The 17,177-nt window shown below is 47.1% G+C and overlaps 1 protein-coding gene across 1 annotated transcript in view; it reads right to left on the bottom strand.

Annotated features, from left to right (window-relative positions):
- Positions 1-16,207, bottom strand: part of LOC148833240 (scavenger receptor cysteine-rich domain-containing protein DMBT1-like) — a 69,994-nt gene extending 53,787 nt beyond the window's left edge. Inside the window, exons 1-11 of the mRNA XM_088917911.1 lie at positions 16,171-16,207; positions 15,906-15,932; positions 12,208-12,528; positions 11,399-11,425; positions 10,694-10,720; positions 9,497-9,559; positions 6,526-6,843; positions 4,528-4,848; positions 3,265-3,582; positions 1,142-1,465; positions 211-237 (exon numbers count right to left, since the gene is read on the bottom strand). Coding sequence (XP_088774037.1) covers positions 211-237; positions 1,142-1,465; positions 3,265-3,582; positions 4,528-4,848; positions 6,526-6,843; positions 9,497-9,559; positions 10,694-10,720; positions 11,399-11,425; positions 12,208-12,528; positions 15,906-15,932; positions 16,171-16,207 — 1,810 coding nt within the window. The remainder of the gene's footprint in view (positions 1-210; positions 238-1,141; positions 1,466-3,264; positions 3,583-4,527; positions 4,849-6,525; positions 6,844-9,496; positions 9,560-10,693; positions 10,721-11,398; positions 11,426-12,207; positions 12,529-15,905; positions 15,933-16,170) is intronic.
- Positions 16,208-17,177: the final 970 nt, after the last annotated feature.

Below are 17,177 nucleotides of genomic sequence, written 5' to 3'. Positions count from 1 at the left end.
AGAACAAGCACCTGCTGTTGCTTCTGTGACAGACTACAGCTGCTCCAGTCTGAAACTGCTCAAGCTGCTGTGCTGTGAGAATCGACATCCTTTACTTTCTAACATGAATATTGCTGATTCTCAAACTGACTTGAAGCAAGGTAGAAAAATGTCATGACAAGCGGATATAGAATATATCTTTTCATATAGAGAAGGGAGTGAAAATCTTACCTGTAGTTCCCCAGAAATCAACTGCACCTGCAATACAATAACACTGTGAATCCCAGTGGACAGGTCAGTTCAGGTAAACTGCTGGTCTGCTGTGTCTCAACAAGAAACAGTCTGACAGATGACTCTGGAGCTGAACACAGGAGATCTCAGGAAACGCCAATACAAGACTAATCTGTTGGCTCCCTGATTGGTGAATTGTGTGTTTTCAGGTACATGAAGCTGATCTGATCACTGATATTGACCAGTCAGGCTCTATTGCTGTCTGTACAGAAGGACAGAGAGAATCTTCTCACACCATGAGAGAGATCACCAACGGGTCAGAGGATCAGCAGCCCTGTTGTAGACCACGGTGTGTTTGAAATTCTCCAGAGGGCTGAAGACACGTCTGGAGTTTCTTTAGAAATAATGAGCAGCACAGGGCCACAGGTGTCCTCTAGTAGGATCTATGAACTATGATGTGTGAACCATGAACTACATTCTGACACCAGCAGACAACTCACAACTGATGGGCAAGCTGCTGCTCAGTCTTGACATGAATTTCTTTCTGCACCAGATTCAGTGACTTCATGTCACACTGGGACACAAGCCTGAGGGCTGATGGAGACTGTGAGTGAATCAGACTCATATTGAGGCCTTCTCTGTGGATAGACTTGTACTTATGTCCAGCTGAATGGAGTAAGAATGGGAATAAATGGAATGGAAAAAAAATGAGTTATCGCATTTCTTAACATGGAAGTGAACTTTTGTTTACATTTCCAGAACGGAAACAATATAAACACACTTGAGAGAGCAGTCTGATAACACTGTCCTGATTAATGTAGTATTAAGGGAGCTCCTATCATCTCATCGTTTAACATTGAGGTTAGCATTTGTGTACAGTTCCTGACTGTAAAAAAAATACACTTGAAGGAGCAGTCTAAAATTACTCTACCTGAACAGTCGACTCCTGCAGCTTCAATATGAAGACAGTTGTGGTTTCCCAGACCCCTTGATGTACAGCTCATCAGTGTGGGCTCATTCCCTCTACAGTGGACATCATCCAGAAGAATGGGGCCACTTCCTGCTCCAAACCTCGTACTTCTTAAAGCTACAGGAACTCCAGCCTCCCCACAGCCCACCTCTCTGCAGACAACCTGAGCATCAGACTGGTCCCAGTCATGATCACACACTGACCCCCACTGACCGCGGTGGTACACCTCCACTCTCCCAGAGCAGTTATTGTGTCCTTTGACTAGTCGGACTCTTCCGCTGTTATCTGTGGATTAGGACAAGATTTATATTCTTAGACCATGAGAGAGACATCTGTGACAGGCTCTACTCTAGGTCAGGTAGCTCCTTGAATCTGCACACATGAAACCTCCATGATGACAGTTGAAGCAACTGCAGATGGCTTTGCAGCAGCCTTTGTAAGTGTTCGATCAAAGAAAAAGAGCACTCTATTGAATCCTAAACACCTCTATGACTGAGCAAGCCCTTCATATACAAATCAAAACCCTGAATAAAAACATATGGCACACTGCACTAACAACTTCAATGAATACTCTAGTTACAGTAAATAAAAGATTATCTCCCAGTGTGTCTCTTTACAACAAGAAGAGGTGCTTTGGCGGCCTCTGCTGGCACTTCTGCTGTAAGTACAGCACCTTCTTAGTCTGCCCTCCTGTAGTGTCTTTAATTGTACAGACCACACTGTCGTGTCTGTTTAATTTGTTCTGCAGACTTAAGACAGAAGAGAACCCGATCTGAAAGATTCACCCATAGTCATAATCAGTTTCAGCTTGTTCTACATGTTCTATAGTCAGAGCACACAGCTACTCCATGCCTCAAACACACCAGTACAAAGATTGCACACTGAGAGAAGACAGAGGCTCAATCCACACTAGTGTGATAAACTGCATCCTGCTGATTTTACCGGCTCAAAACTAATCTTAGTGGAGGGTCTGTTGTGGAGCTCTGTTGCCACACCTCCAGTGGGTTGTGAGAATGAAACTTTTACTCAGGAGGAGAATTAACCACACTTCTTATGGTAAAAAAATAGTGGTGACATCGTACAGAGTGTGCCCCCAGACTTGAACCCATGACCCAAGACAGGTGAAGGAGCTCTCCTAACTGCCTCACAGTTGTTCTGTCCAGATATTTATACTGTGGCAGATTGCTGAAAACACTGAAGAAGTTTCTGCAGTCTGCTGGACAACTGGGTATGCTGACAGTTGAAAGGTATTATTGCATAATTTAAATAGGACATTGAAAAAACAATCTGTGTAATAGAGACAGTCTCTGTGTGTAGGAGATGAATACTGTTGCTGTTGATGAAGGACAATAATGTTTAAAAGACTGAACATGTCCTGGAGGCTCTTTCTGCTGACTGCAGTGGCTCCAGACTCCCACACAGTCATCTAGGCAGAAGGCAGTATGAAAGGTGCTCCAGCTGTCAGACTCAGCTCCGAGTCGATCCTCCTGTAGCTCTCTGCCATCACCATCAGCAGAGCTTCCAGTGGGCTCTGAGAGAGCTCTCTCTCCTACAAGGACAGTGCTCTGGGCTCTCAGGTGTCTCACCCAGCCGAGTGCTGGCTGAGCTCTCTGATCCACATCTTGTGGGCTCGGGGAGAGAAAGGTGGACAGATCTGAACTGTACATGACTGCTCCTGCACAAGGGCTTCAGATGAGAGAACAAGCACCTGCTGTTGCTTCTGTGACAGACTACAGCTGCTCCAGTCTGAAACTGCTCAAGCTGCTGTGTTGTAAGATTTGTTATTCTTTACTTTCTAACATGAATATTGCTGATTTTCAAACTGACTTGAAGCAAGGTAGAAAAATGTCATGACAAGCAGGTATAGCACATGTCTTTTCATATAAAGAAGGGAGAGAACAAAGTCCTTCCCCAGAACTGTGCCTGCTGTACCTACAATACAATAACACTGTGAATCCCAGAGGACAGGCGAGTTCAGGTAAACTGCTGGTCTGCTGTGTCTCAACAAGAAACAGTCTGACAGATGACTCTGGAGCTGAACATCAGATGGTTCCATATATTAAGCAATTTTGACATGATTCTACCTGAACAGTCGACTCCTGCGTCTTCAGAATGAGCACAGTTGTTTTTTCCCAGACCCCTTGTTGTACAGCTCAGCAGTGTGGACTCATTCCCTCTACAGCGGACATTATCCAGAAGAATGGGGCCTCTTCCTTCTCTAAACACGGCACTTCCTAGAGCTACAGGAGTTCCAGCCTCCCCACAGCCCACCTCCCTGCAGACAACCTGAGCATCAGACTGGTCCCAGTCATCATCACACACTGTCCCCCACTGACCGCGGTGGTAGACCTCCACTCTCCCAGAGCAGTTGTTGTGTCCATTGACCAATCGGACTCTTCTTCCTGTGGATAATGATAGCAAGGATGTTCTTACACCATGACAGACAAGGACAAACATATAGAGACCAGAGTGCGCTGTAGGAGATTGACAAGACAAGGGAAGTTGATGTGGAGTACTTCCAGTTGAATTAGATTCTCTTTGTTCTGCAGCTTCAGCACACACTCCTGTTTCTCCAGCTGGTCTTTCCAAGCCTCCCCTGTGTCAACACTGGACACTGAGCGACACTGAAAACTTATTCAAGAAACTGCTTGTCTGCTGTGTCTCAACAAGAAACAGTCTGACAGATGACTCTAGAGCTGAACACAGGAGATCTCAGGAAACGCCAATACAAGACTAATCTGTTCGCTCGTTGTCCTGCTGAATTGTGTGTTTTCAGGTACATGAAGCTGATCTGATCACTGATACTGACCAGTCTGGCTCTGCTGCGTCTGTACAGAAGGACAGAGAGAATCTTCTCACACCATGAAAGAGATCACCGACGAGTCACAGGATCAGCAGCCCTGTTGTAGACCACGGTGTGTTTGAAATTCTCCAGAGGGCTGAAGACACGTCTGGAGTTTCTTTAGAAATAATGAGCAGCACAGGGCCACAGGTGTCCTGTAGTAGGATCTATGAACTATGATCTGTGAACCATGAACTACATTCTGACACCAGCAGACAACTCACAACTGATGGGCAAGCTGCTGCTCAGTCTTGACATGAATTTCTTTCTGCACCAGATTCAGTGACTTCATGTCACACTGGGACACAAGCCTGAGGGCTGATGGAGACTGTGAGTGAATCAGACTCATACCGAGGCCTTTGCTGTGGATAGACTTGCAGTTATGTCCTGATCAATAGAGTATAATTAGAGCTATTTTTATCTATATATTAATACAGAATTTGTTGTACATTTCCTAAATGTGAAAAACAGAAATACACACAACATAAATCTGGAGAGATTCTACCTGTACAGTCGACTCCTGTGTCTTCAGAATGACCACAGTTGTGATTTCCCAGACCCCTTGATGTACAGCTCAGCAGTGTGGGCTCATTCCCTCTACAGCGGACATCATCCAGAAGAATGGGGCCACTTCCTTCTCCAAACCTGGCACTTCCTAGAGCTACAGGAGCTCCAGCCTCCCCACAGCCCACCTCTCTGCAGACAACCTGAGCATCAGACTGGTCCCAGTCATCATCACACACTGTCCCCCACTGACCGCGGTGGTACACCTCCACTCTCCCAGAGCAGCTATTGGTTCCATTGACCAGTCGGACTCCCCTGATGCCTGTGGATGAAGACAGGAGGAAAATTCTTAGAACCAGGAGAGTAACATCATTAATTGGTAAATGAGCATGAGGCATTTAAAGACAATATCCATTTTCTAACTCCTTCTTCCAGTTCAGGGTCAATGGGGAGCCAGAGCCTATCCCAGCAAGCAACAGGTACAAAGCAGAGTATATTGTGGACAAGACAGTAGCCCATCGGAGGGTAGAGACAGAGACACTCACACCAGACACAGACACACACTCACAACAGGGCCAGTTTTCCCAGAAGATAATTAACCTCCCAGCATGTCTTTGGACGGTAGGAGGAATCGGAAGCAACTGCAGGAAACTCATGCGATCACAGGGAGAACATACAAACTCCACACAAACAGCACTCCAGGTCTGGAATTGAACCCAGGGCCCCAGCACTGCGAGACAGCAATGTTGGCCACTGTGCCAACATGTCGCCTTCAGCAACAACAACATATTGAAAAGTTCAAGGGTTGGTTAAATAGACACAATGCCCTTGCTCAGGAGTACTGATCCAAGCAGACAGCATCTGTATTTCTCTAGGTTGACGTCACTCCCAGGCACCCCTGTACTCCCACTGTCCACTGCGACACCAGTGGTGTCTTCTTCCCACGTGCCCATGAGGCACCAGGTCCAGTCCAGTGGCGCCACTGGGACTGCAGTGCTGAGCTGGAACAGGAGGTGACTCAGCTGCATGCAGACGGGAGGGGAAGGGAGAGGGGTGACAGGGAGTGACTTGCAGGAGGGTGCAGCCTGCAGTCCGAGTGACACCAGCCGGGGCTCTGCTCCGCTCTGCAGGGCTTGTGACTGCGATCACTGTGTGTGTTGTGCTGCTTTTAATCAGTTACAGACCCAGCTGCTGAGTGCGTGCCTCAGTGAGTCGATGCAGCCTGTACCTCTAAGCAGGTACTCTGATACAGGGATATGGGCCTGAATGATCTTCATGAATATTCAGGATTTGGAAAGAACTCCTAAAATGGAAAACCTGAGTAAAGATGGTCAGGGACAGGATTGCTGAAGCAGAAAACAGCTGCCCCCTCAGAAGGTGGATCCTGTTCCTGGAGGAGACTCAGAAGAACGCCGAAAGAGACACAGCAGCCCCTAGGTCACTGCAGCTATTGACGCGCCTTATTCTAGTTCCCACAAGTCTCTGCAGAAGCCTTTCGTCAGAGACAAGCGCTCCCTCGCTCTGCGCAAGAGCTTGGCTGCTGTATCTCTCTGCAAGAGGCACTTCCTCACACACAGGAGCCCAGGCGCAGCAGGGACTGGTCACACGCACGTGCACTGACACAGGGGCTGCTAACACCAGAGGACGTGTCAAGAGAGAAGAAACGTCCTGCACCAGCCCGACAGATCAGACACCAGTAGGATCTGACAATGTTCAGGTGTGGGATGTTCGTGAACTGAAAGGCACGCTCCTGTCGCTGAGAAGATGTGCGGTGCGTTGGTTCTAGGATCCTACTGAGCCACATATTTGCCAGGCACTCAAATTTAACGAAAAGTAAGAAATTGCATTTCTTTGAGCTGATAAAATTCAGTTTTATCAGATAAACAATTTTGAAAAGTTAATATAACTTCATATATAACCTTTTATCAAAAGTTGTACTTGATGTTTTTGATTACCCTGTAAACAAACACACGTGAGCGTGAATCTAGAAACACTCCACCTGAACAGTCGACTCCTGCGTCTTCAGAATGACCACAGTTGTGATTTCCCAGACCCCTTGATGTACAGCTCAGCAGTGTGGACTCATTCCCTCTACAGTAGACATCATCCAGAAGAATGGGGCCACTTCCTGCTCCAAACCTGGCACTTCCTAGAGCTACAGGAGCTCCAGCCTCCCCACAGCCCACCTCCCTGCAGACAACCTGAGCATCAGACTGGTCCCAGTCATCATCACACACTGTCCCCCACTGACCGCGGTGGTAGACCTCCACTCTCCCAGAGCAGTTGTGTCCATCGACGAGTCGGACTCTCCTGCTGCCTGTGGAATAAGACAGGAGGAAAATTCTTACACCGTGAGACAGACATCTGTGAAAGATTCTGGACATTCTGACAGAGAGACCTCAGACAGTCCAGATTGGAAACAACATCTCTAGTACCACGATAGTCAACACGGGAACCCCCCAGGGCTGTGTACTCAGCCCACTCCTGTTCACGCTGATGACTCATGACTGCACTGCTAAGCACATTGCAAATGACATCATCAAGTTTGCTGATGACATGACAGTGGTGGGCCTCATTAGGAACAACGATGAGGCACCATACAGAGAGGAGGTGGAGCAACTAGTGGACTGGTGCCTGAACAACAATCTGTCTCTGAATGTCGATAAGACAAAAGAGATGATTATTGACTTCAGGAGGGCCCGCGCTGATCACTCTCTACTGCACATGAACGGCTCCTCTGTGGAGACAGCCAGAAGTACTGTTTCTTGGTGGGCATATCACAGATGACCTCACTTGGACCATGAACACTACCTCCCTAGCTAAAAAAGCACAACAACTTCTCCACTTCCTGCAGCGACTGAGAAGGGCAAACCTTCCCCCTCCCCCGTACTGTCCACATTCTATAGAGGCACAGTACCATCGAGAGCATCTTGACCAGCTGTATCATTGTTGGGTTTTGGAATTGTAAGGTCTCAGACCGCAAGTCCCTGCAACGAATTGTCAATACAGCAGGAAACATCACTGGAGCCTCCCTCCTGTCCATTCAGGACATCTACCACACACGCTGCACACACAAAGCCTCCAGTATTGTGGATGATCCTTCCCACCCCTCCTGCAACCTCTTTGTCCTCCTACCATCTGGTAAAGGGTATCCTAGTATACGGGCCAGCTCCACCAGACTCTGTAACAGCTGTCAGGCCCCTCAACACCCTGGTACCTACTGCACTTCCTCCAAATCTGGAAACTTAGTTCATTTTTGCCTAACTTCAGGCAAACTGTCTGATGTATTCTTTGCACAAATCTTTGCACAGTCCTGTAAGGTAAATTGCACTATGCACATCGCACTTTATTTACCTTGCACCCTGTACCCTGTCAGGAATGTCTACAGTGTATGTGTACATCGTCGATAGCATTGTCTTGTCAGTGTCTTGTCTGTATTTGCACCGTAGACCTAGAGAACGATATCTCGCTCCTCTGTGTACTTCTATATGGCGGGACTGACAAATAAACTTAACATAGTCCTTTAAATCTGCACACTCAGGAAAAACTCCACGTTGACAGTTCAAGCTAGTGCAGAAGGCTTTACTAAAGAATGTGTAGTTGCTAGAACAAAGAAATGAGCATTCAGATATATTCCATACACCACTATGACTGACCAAGTCCTTTAAATACCAATCAAAACCCCAAATTAACAAAGTGCCCTAACAAACCTTCCCCCTCCCCCGTACTGTCCACATTCTATAGAGGCACAGTACCATCGAGAGCATCTTGACCAGCTGTATCATTGTTGGGTTTTGGAATTGTAAGGTCTCAGACCGCAAGTCCCTGCAACGAATTGTCAATACAGCAGGAAACATCACTGGAGCCTCCCTCCTGTCCATTCAGGACATCTACCACACACGCTGCACACACAAAGCCTCCAGTATTGTGGATGATCCTTCCCACCCCTCCTGCAACCTCTTTGTCCTCCTACCATCTGGTAAAGGGTATCCTAGTATACGGGCCAGCTCCACCAGACTCTGTAACAGCTGTCAGGCCCCTCAACACCCTGGTACCTACTGCACTTCCTCCAAATCTGGAAACTTAGTTCATTTTTGCCTAACTTCAGGCAAACTGTCTGATGTATTCTTTGCACAAATCTTTGCACAGTCCTGTAAGGTAAATTGCACTATGCACATCGCACTTTATTTACCTTGCACCCTGTACCCTGTCAGGAATGTCTACAGTGTATGTGTACATCGTCGATAGCATTGTCTTGTCAGTGTCTTGTCTGTATTTGCACCGTAGACCTAGAGAACGATATCTCGCTCCTCTGTGTACTTCTATATGGCGGGACTGACAAATAAACTTAACATAGTCCTTTAAATCTGCACACTCAGGAAAAACTCCACGTTGACAGTTCAAGCTAGTGCAGAAGGCTTTACTAAAGAATGTGTAGTTGCTAGAACAAAGAAATGAGCATTCAGATATATTCCATACACCACTATGACTGACCAAGTCCTTTAAATACCAATCAAAACCCCAAATTAACAAAGTGCCCTAACAACTTCCACGCAGATTATACATAATTAAAAGTTCAGCACCCTGTGTGTCTCTTTACACCAAGAAAAGGTGCTTTGGCAGCCTCTGCTAGAAGTTCCACTGTAATACCAGCCCCTTCATAGGCTGCTCTGCCAAGTGTCTATAATTGCTAAGTAGAGTTCCATAATTGCTATATAAGTGTATATAATTGTTAAGAGGCTCCATCTACACCAGGCTTCTAAACTGACTCCCACTCTTGGTATTGACTCTGTAGTGAAGAGGATCTGACAGAGAGCTCTGCTGCCACATCCCCAGTTCACTGTGGGAATGGCACGCTTATTCAGAAGTGGACGTAAATGAGTTCTCATGTGCTTCTGGTAGAAAAGTCAGTGGTGAACATTTTAGGGATATTAAACACAATCTAGAAAAGAACCAGGTGTGAAACTCACCTTCAGCAGAGGGAGTGTCTGAAGAGGGAGCAGTGAATTCTGTTGTTTGGACCGTGTCTGTTGCTGTGGAAATCAGTCACAATCAGTAAAATACAGACTCACACAGGCAGTGGGTTGTATGATTTCAATCGTATCATAGTCATGTCACAACACTTCAGCTACTTAAGGCTGCTGAGGAGTCGCTCATTTCTGAGCCATCAAGATGCACCTGTGATCTGCACAGCGGTGAGTCAGAAGCAGACATGACGGCACATTTCAGGTCCCACACATTGCACTGACACTGAGGCAGAGCCACACAAACACAGGGACACAAGCAGCATGAAGGACAAACACTGGGGCCCTCAAGGTCACAACACTGACAATCATCAGTTATCCAGCACTGAGAGGACGCAAGCAGGACAACAGCCTGTACACACTCTATAGGACTCCAGCCCATCACAGGACACTCACACACAGTCTATACACACTCTATAGGACTCCAGCACATCGCAGGGCACTCACACACAGTCTATACACACTCTATAGGACTCAGGCCCATCACAGGGCACTCACACACAATCTATACACACTCTATAGGACTCCAGCCCATCGCAGGGCGCTCACACAGTCTATACACACTCTATAGGACTCCAGCACATCGCAGGGCGCTCACACACAGTCTATACACACTCTATAGGACTCCAGCCCATCGTAGGGCACTCACACACAGTCTATACACACTCTATAGGACTCCAGCCCATCGCAGGGCGCTCACACACAATCTATACACACTCTATAGGACTCCAGCCCATCGCAGGGCGCTCACACACAGTCTATACACACTCTATAGGACTCCAGCCCATCGCAGGGCGCTCACACACAATCTATACACACTCTATAGGACTCCAGCCCATCGCAGGGCGCTCACACACAGTCTATACACACTCTATAGGACTCCAGCCCATCGCAGGGCGCTCACACACAATCTATACACACTATAGGACTCCAGCCCAACACAGGGCGCTCACACATAGTCTATACACACTCATGAACTGAGGAAACAATGGAGGTCATACAGACTCCACACGCTGGGTGTCTGTGTCTGGAATTGAACCCAGGACCCAAGACCAGTGAAGCAGAACTCCTAAATGACCCATGGCTGTGCTGCCCAGACTGATTCCACTGGGATGATTTGCTGTTTGATCAGAAGATACGTACCTGCAGTCTGCCAGAGATCTGGGATTTCTGAAAGAGAAAACGATTGATTTAATAATTACAGGATAATAAACACCATGGATACAATATTTGTAATAGAGACAGTCTCTGTGTGTAGGAGATGAATACTGTTGCTGTTGATGAAGGACAATAATGTTTAAAAGACTGAACATGTCCTGGAGGCTCTTTCTGCTGACTGCAGTGGCTCCAGACTCCCACACAGTCATCTAGGCAGAAGGCAGTATGAAAGGTGCTCCTGCTGTCAGACTCAGCTCCGAGTCGACCCTCCTGTAGCTCTCTGCCATCACCATCAGCAGAGCTTCCAGTGGGCTCTGAGAGAGCTCTCTCTCCTACAAGGACAGTGCTCTGGGCTCTCAGGTGTCTCACCCAGCCGAGTGCTGGCTGAGCTCTCTGATCCACATCTTGTGGGCTCGGGGAGAGAAAGGTGGACAGATCTGAACCGTACATGACTGCTCCTGCACAAGGGCTTCAGATGAGAGAACAAGCACCTCCTGTTGCTTCTGTGACAGACTACAGCTGCTCCAGTCTGAAACTGCTCAAGCTGCTGTGCTTTGAGAATCGACATCCTTTACTTTCTAACATGAATATTGCTGATTCTCAAACTGACTTGAAACAAGGTAGAAAAATGTCATGACAAGCAGATATAGAAAATGTCTTTTCATATAGAGAAGGGAGAGAAAATCTTACCTGTAGTTCCCCAGAACTCAGCTGCACCTGAAATACAATAACACTGTGAATCCCAGTGGACAGGCCAGTTCAGGCAAACTGCTGGTCTGCTGTGTCTCAACAAGAAACAGTCTGACAGATGACTCTGGAGCTGAACACAGGAGATCTCAGGAAACGCCAATACAAGACTAATCTGTTGGCTCCCTGATTGGTGAATTGTGTGTTTTCAGGTACATGAAGCTGATCTGATCACCAATACTGACCAGTCAGGCTCTACTGCTGTCTGTACAGAAGGAAAGAGAGAATCTTCTCACACATGAGAGAGATCACCAACGGGTCACAGGATCAGAAGCCCTGTTGTAGACCACGGTGTGTTTGAAATTCTCCAGAGGGCTGAAGACACGTCTGGAGTTTCTTTAGAAATAATGAGCAGCACAGAGCCACAGGTGTCCTCTAGTAGGATCTATGAACTATGATGTGTGAACCATGAACTACATTCTGACACCAGCAGACAACTCACAACTGATGGGCAAGCTGCTGCTCAGTCTTGACATTAATTTCTTTCTACACCAGATTCAGTGACTTCATGTCACACTGAGACACAAGCCTGAGGGCTGATGGAGACTGTGAGTGAATCAGACTCATATTGAGGCCTTCGCTGTGGATAGACTTGTACTTATGTCCAGCTAAATAGAGTATGAATGGGAATAAATTGAATGGAAATAAATGAGTTATCGCATTTCTTAACATGGAAATGAACTATTTAATACATTTCCAGTATGGAAACAATGTCAACACACACTTGGAAGAGAAGGCTGAAAACACTCCACCTAAACAGTCAACTCCTGCATCTTCAATATGACGACAGTCATGGTTTGCCAGACCCCTTGATGTACAGCTCAGCAGTGTGGGCTCATTCCCTCTACAGCGGACATCATCCAGAAGAATGGGGCCACTTCCTGCTCCAAATCTGGCACTTCCTAGAGCTACAGGAGCTCCAGCCTCCCCACAGCCCACCTCTCTGCAGACAACCTGAGCATCAGACTGGTCCCAGTCATCATCACACACTGTCCCCCAAAGCCCGTGGTGGTAGACCTCCACTCTCCCAGAGCAGTTGTTGTGTCCATCGACGAGTCGGACTCTCCTGCTGCCTGTGGAATAAGACAGTAGGAAAATTCTTACACCGTGAGACAGACATCTGTGAAAGATTCTGGACTTTCTGACAGAGAGACCTCACTGCACTGCACTGACCTGACTGCACTGCTAAGCACAGTGCAAATGACATCATCAAATTTGCTGATGACATGACAGTGGTGGGCCTCATTAGTAACCACGATGAGGCACCATACAGAGAGGAGGTGGAGCAACTAGTGGACTGGTGCCTAAACAACAATCTGTCTCTGAATGTTGATAAGACAAAAGAGATGATAACTGACTTCAGGAGGGCCCGCACTGATCACTCCTCACTGCACATGAACGGCTCCTCTGTGGAGACAGCCAGAAGTACTGTTTCTTGGTGGGCATATCACAGATGACCTCACTTGGACCATGAACACTACCTCCCTAGCTAAAAAAGCACAACAACTTCTCCACTTCCTGCAGCGACTGAGAAGGGCAAACCTTCCCCCTCCCCCGTACTGTCCACATTCTATAGAGGCACAGTACCATCGAGAGCATCTTGACCAGCTGTATCATTGTTGGGTTTTGGAATTGTAAGGTCTCAGACCGCAAGTCCCTGCAACGAATTGTCAATACAGCAGGAAACATCACTGGAGCCTCCCTCCTGTCCATTCAGGACATCTACCACACACGCTGCACACACAAAGCCTCCAGTATTGTGGATGATCCTTCCCACCCCTCCTGCAACCTCTTTGTCCTCCTACCATCTGGTAAAGGGTATCCTAGTATACGGGCCAGCTCCACCAGACTCTGTAACAGCTGTCAGGCCCCTCAACACCCTGGTACCTACTGCACTTCCTCCAAATCTGGAAACTTAGTTCATTTTTGCCTAACTTCAGGCAAACTGTCTGATGTATTCTTTGCACAAATCTTTGCACAGTCCTGTAAGGTAAATTGCACTATGCACATCGCACTTTATTTACCTTGCACCCTGTACCCTGTCAGGAATGTCTACAGTGTATGTCTACATCGTCGATAGCATTGTCTTGTCAGTGTCTTGTCTGTATTTGCACCGTAGACCTAGAGAACGATATCTCGCTCCTCTGTGTACTTCTATATGGCGGGACTGACAAATAAACTTAACATAGTCCTTTAAATCTGCACACTCAGGAAAAACTCCACGTTGACAGTTCAAGCTAGTGCAGAAGGCTTTACTAAAGAATGTGTAGTTGCTAGAACAAAGAAATGAGCATTCAGGTAAGTTCCATACACCACTATGACTGACCAAGCCCTTTAAATACCAATCAAAACCCCAAATTAACAAAGTGCCCTAACAACTTCCACGCAGATTATACATAATTAAAAGTTCAGCACCCTGTGTGTCTCTTTACACCAAGAAGAGGTGCTTTGGCAGCCTCTGCTAGAAGTTCTGCTGTAACACCAGCCCCTTCATAGGCTGCTCTGCCACAGTGTATAAAATTGCTAAGAAGAACTACACCCTTGTGAAGACCACACTGGGTTTTATTCCTACAGTAGATTAAAGACACAAAGGAACCAGTTTGATAAGACTCAGCCACACTGCCAAACTCAGCATCAACTTATTCTACATGTTCCACACTCATGGCAGTTTCTCTGTGTCTCAAACATAACAGTTCAAAAACTGGACACTGAGAAACAACAGAAGCTCCATCTACACCAGGCTTCTAAACTGACTCCCACTGATGTTACTGGCTCTGTAATGAAGAGGATCTGACAGAGAGCTCTGCTGCCACATCCCCAGTTCACTGTGGGAAGAGCACGTTCATTCAGAAGTCGACGTAACAAGAGTTTTCAATCTCTGGTGCTGTTGAAAAAACTCAGACTAAAAAAAGATACAGACTCAAGCTGGTGCAGAAGGCTTTACTACAAAATATGTGATTGCTACAACAAAGAAGAGAGCATTCAGATAAATTCCATACACCACTATGACTGACCAAGTCCTTTAAACACCAAGAAGAGGTGCTTTGGTAGCCTCTGCTAGAAGTTCTGCTGTAATACCAGCCCCTTCATAGGCTGCTCTGCCAAGTGTCTATAATTGCTAAGTAGAGTTCCATAATTGCTATATAAGTGTATATAATTGTTAAGAGGCTCCATCTACACCAGGCTTCTAAACTGACTCCCACTGTTGGTATTGACTCTGTAGTGAAGAGGATCTGACAGAGAGCTCTGCTGCCACATCCCCAGTTCACTGTGGGAATGGCATGCTTATTTAGAAATTGACGTAAATCAGTTCTCATGTGCTTCTGGTAGAAAAGTCAGTGGTGAACATTTTAGGGATATTAAACACAATCTAGAAAACAACCAGGTGAAACTCAACTTCAGCAGAGGGAGTGTCTGAAGAGGGAGCACTGAATTCTGTTGTCTGGACCGTGTCTGTTGCTGTGGAAATCAGACACAGTCAGTAAGATACAGGCTCACACAGGCAGCGGGTTGGATGATTTCAATCACATCATAGCACTGAGAGGACGCAAGCAGGACAACAGCCTGTACACACTCTATAGGACTCCAGCCCATCACAGGGCACTCACACACAATCTATACACACTCTATAGGACTCCAGCCCATCACAGGGCGCTCACACACAGCCTGTACACACTCTATAGGACTCCAGCCCATCGCAGGGCGCTCACACACAGTCTATACACACACTATAGGACTCCAGCCCATCGCAGGGCACTCACACACAGTCTATACACACTCTATAGGACTCCAGCCCATCACAGGGCGCTCACACACAATCTATACACACTCTATAGGACTCCAGCCCATCACAGGGCGCTCACACACAGTCTATACACACTCTATAGGACTCCAGCCCATCACAGGGCGCTCACACACAATCTATACACACTCTATAGGACTCCAGCCCATCACAGGGCGCTCACACACAGTCTATACACACTCTATAGGACTCCAGCCCATCACAGGGCACTCACACACAGTCTATACACACTCTATAGGACTCCAGCCCATCACAGGGCACTCACACACAGTCTATACACACTCTATAGGACTCCAGCCCATCGCAGGGCACTCACACACAGCCTGTACACACTCTATAGGACTCCAGCCCATCGCAGGGCGCTCACACACAGTCTATACACACTCTATAGGACTCCAGCCCATCGCAGGGCACTCACACACAGTCTATACACACACTATAGGACTCCAGCCCATCACAGGGCGCTCACACACACTCATGAACTGAGGATACAATGGAGGCCATGCAGACTCCACACGCTGGGCGTCTGTGTCTGGAATTGAACCCAGGACCCAGGACCAGTGAAGCAGCACTCCTAACTGACCCACGGCTGTGCTGCCCAGACTGATTCCACTGGGACGATTTGCTGTTTGGTCAGAAGATACATACCTGCAGTCTGCCAGAGATCTGGGATTTCTGAAAGGGAAAAGGATTGATTTAATAATTACAGGATAATAAACACCATGGATACAATCTGTGTAATAGCGACAGTCTCTGTGTGTAGGAGATGAATACTGTTGCTGTTGATGAAGGACAATAATGTTTAAAAGACTGAACATGTCCTGGAGGCTCTTTCTGCTGACTGCAGTGGCTCCAGACTCCCACACAGTCATCTAGGCAGAAGGCAGTATGAAAGGTGCTCCAGCTGTCAGACTCAGCTCCGAGTCGACCCTCCTGTAGCTCTCTGCCATCACCATCAGCAGAGCTTCCAGTGGGCTCTGAGAGAGCTCTCTCTCCTACAAGGACAGTGCTCTGGGCTCTCAGGTGTCTCACCCAGCCGAGTGCTGGCTGAGCTCTCTGATCCACATCTTGTGGGCTCGGGGAGAGAGAGAAAGGTGGACAGATCTGAACTGTACATGACTGCTCCTGCACAAGGGCTTCAGATGAGAGAACAATCACCTGCTGTTGCTTCAGTGACAGACTACAGCTGCTCCAGTCTGAAACTGCTCAAGCTGCTGTGCTGTGAGAATCGACATCCTTTACTTTCTAACATGAATATTGCTGATTCTCAAACTGACATGAAACAAGGTAGAAAAATATAATAACAAATAGATATAGAAAATGTCTTTTCATATAGAGAAGGGAGTGAAAATCTTACCTGTAGTTCCCCAGAACTCAGCTGCACCTGCAATACAATAACACTGTGAATCCCAGTGGACAGGCCAGTTCAGACAACTGCTGGTCTGCTGTGTCTCAACAAGAAACAGTCTGACAGATGACTCTGGAGCTGAACACAGGAGATCTCAGGAAACGCCAATACAAGATTAATCTGTTGGCTCCCTGATTGGTGAATTGTGTGTTTTCAGGTACATGAAGCTGATCTGATCACTGATATTGACCAGTCAGGCTCTACTGCTGTTCTGTACAGAAGGACAGAGAGAATCTTCTCACACATGAAACAGATCACCAACGGGTCACAGGATCAGTAGCCCTGTTGTAGACCACGGTGTGTTTGAAATTCTCCAGAGGGCTGAAGACACGTCTGGAGTTTCTTTAGAAATAATGAGCAGCACAGGGCCACAGGTGTCCTCTAGTAGGATCTATGAACTATGATCTGTGAACCATGAACTACATTCTGACACCAGCAGACAACTCACAACTGTTGGGCAAGCTGCTGCTCAGTCTTGACATGAATTTCTTTCTGCACCAGATTCAGTGACT

This window comes from Atractosteus spatula, chromosome 5, assembly GCF_055471065.1.
Source record: "Atractosteus spatula isolate fAtrSpa1 chromosome 5, fAtrSpa1.hap1, whole genome shotgun sequence".
Lineage (NCBI taxonomy): Eukaryota > Metazoa > Chordata > Actinopteri > Semionotiformes > Lepisosteidae > Atractosteus > Atractosteus spatula.
The sequence above is the reverse complement of the archived record's forward strand: the minus strand, read 5'-3'. Positions and strand labels throughout refer to the sequence as shown.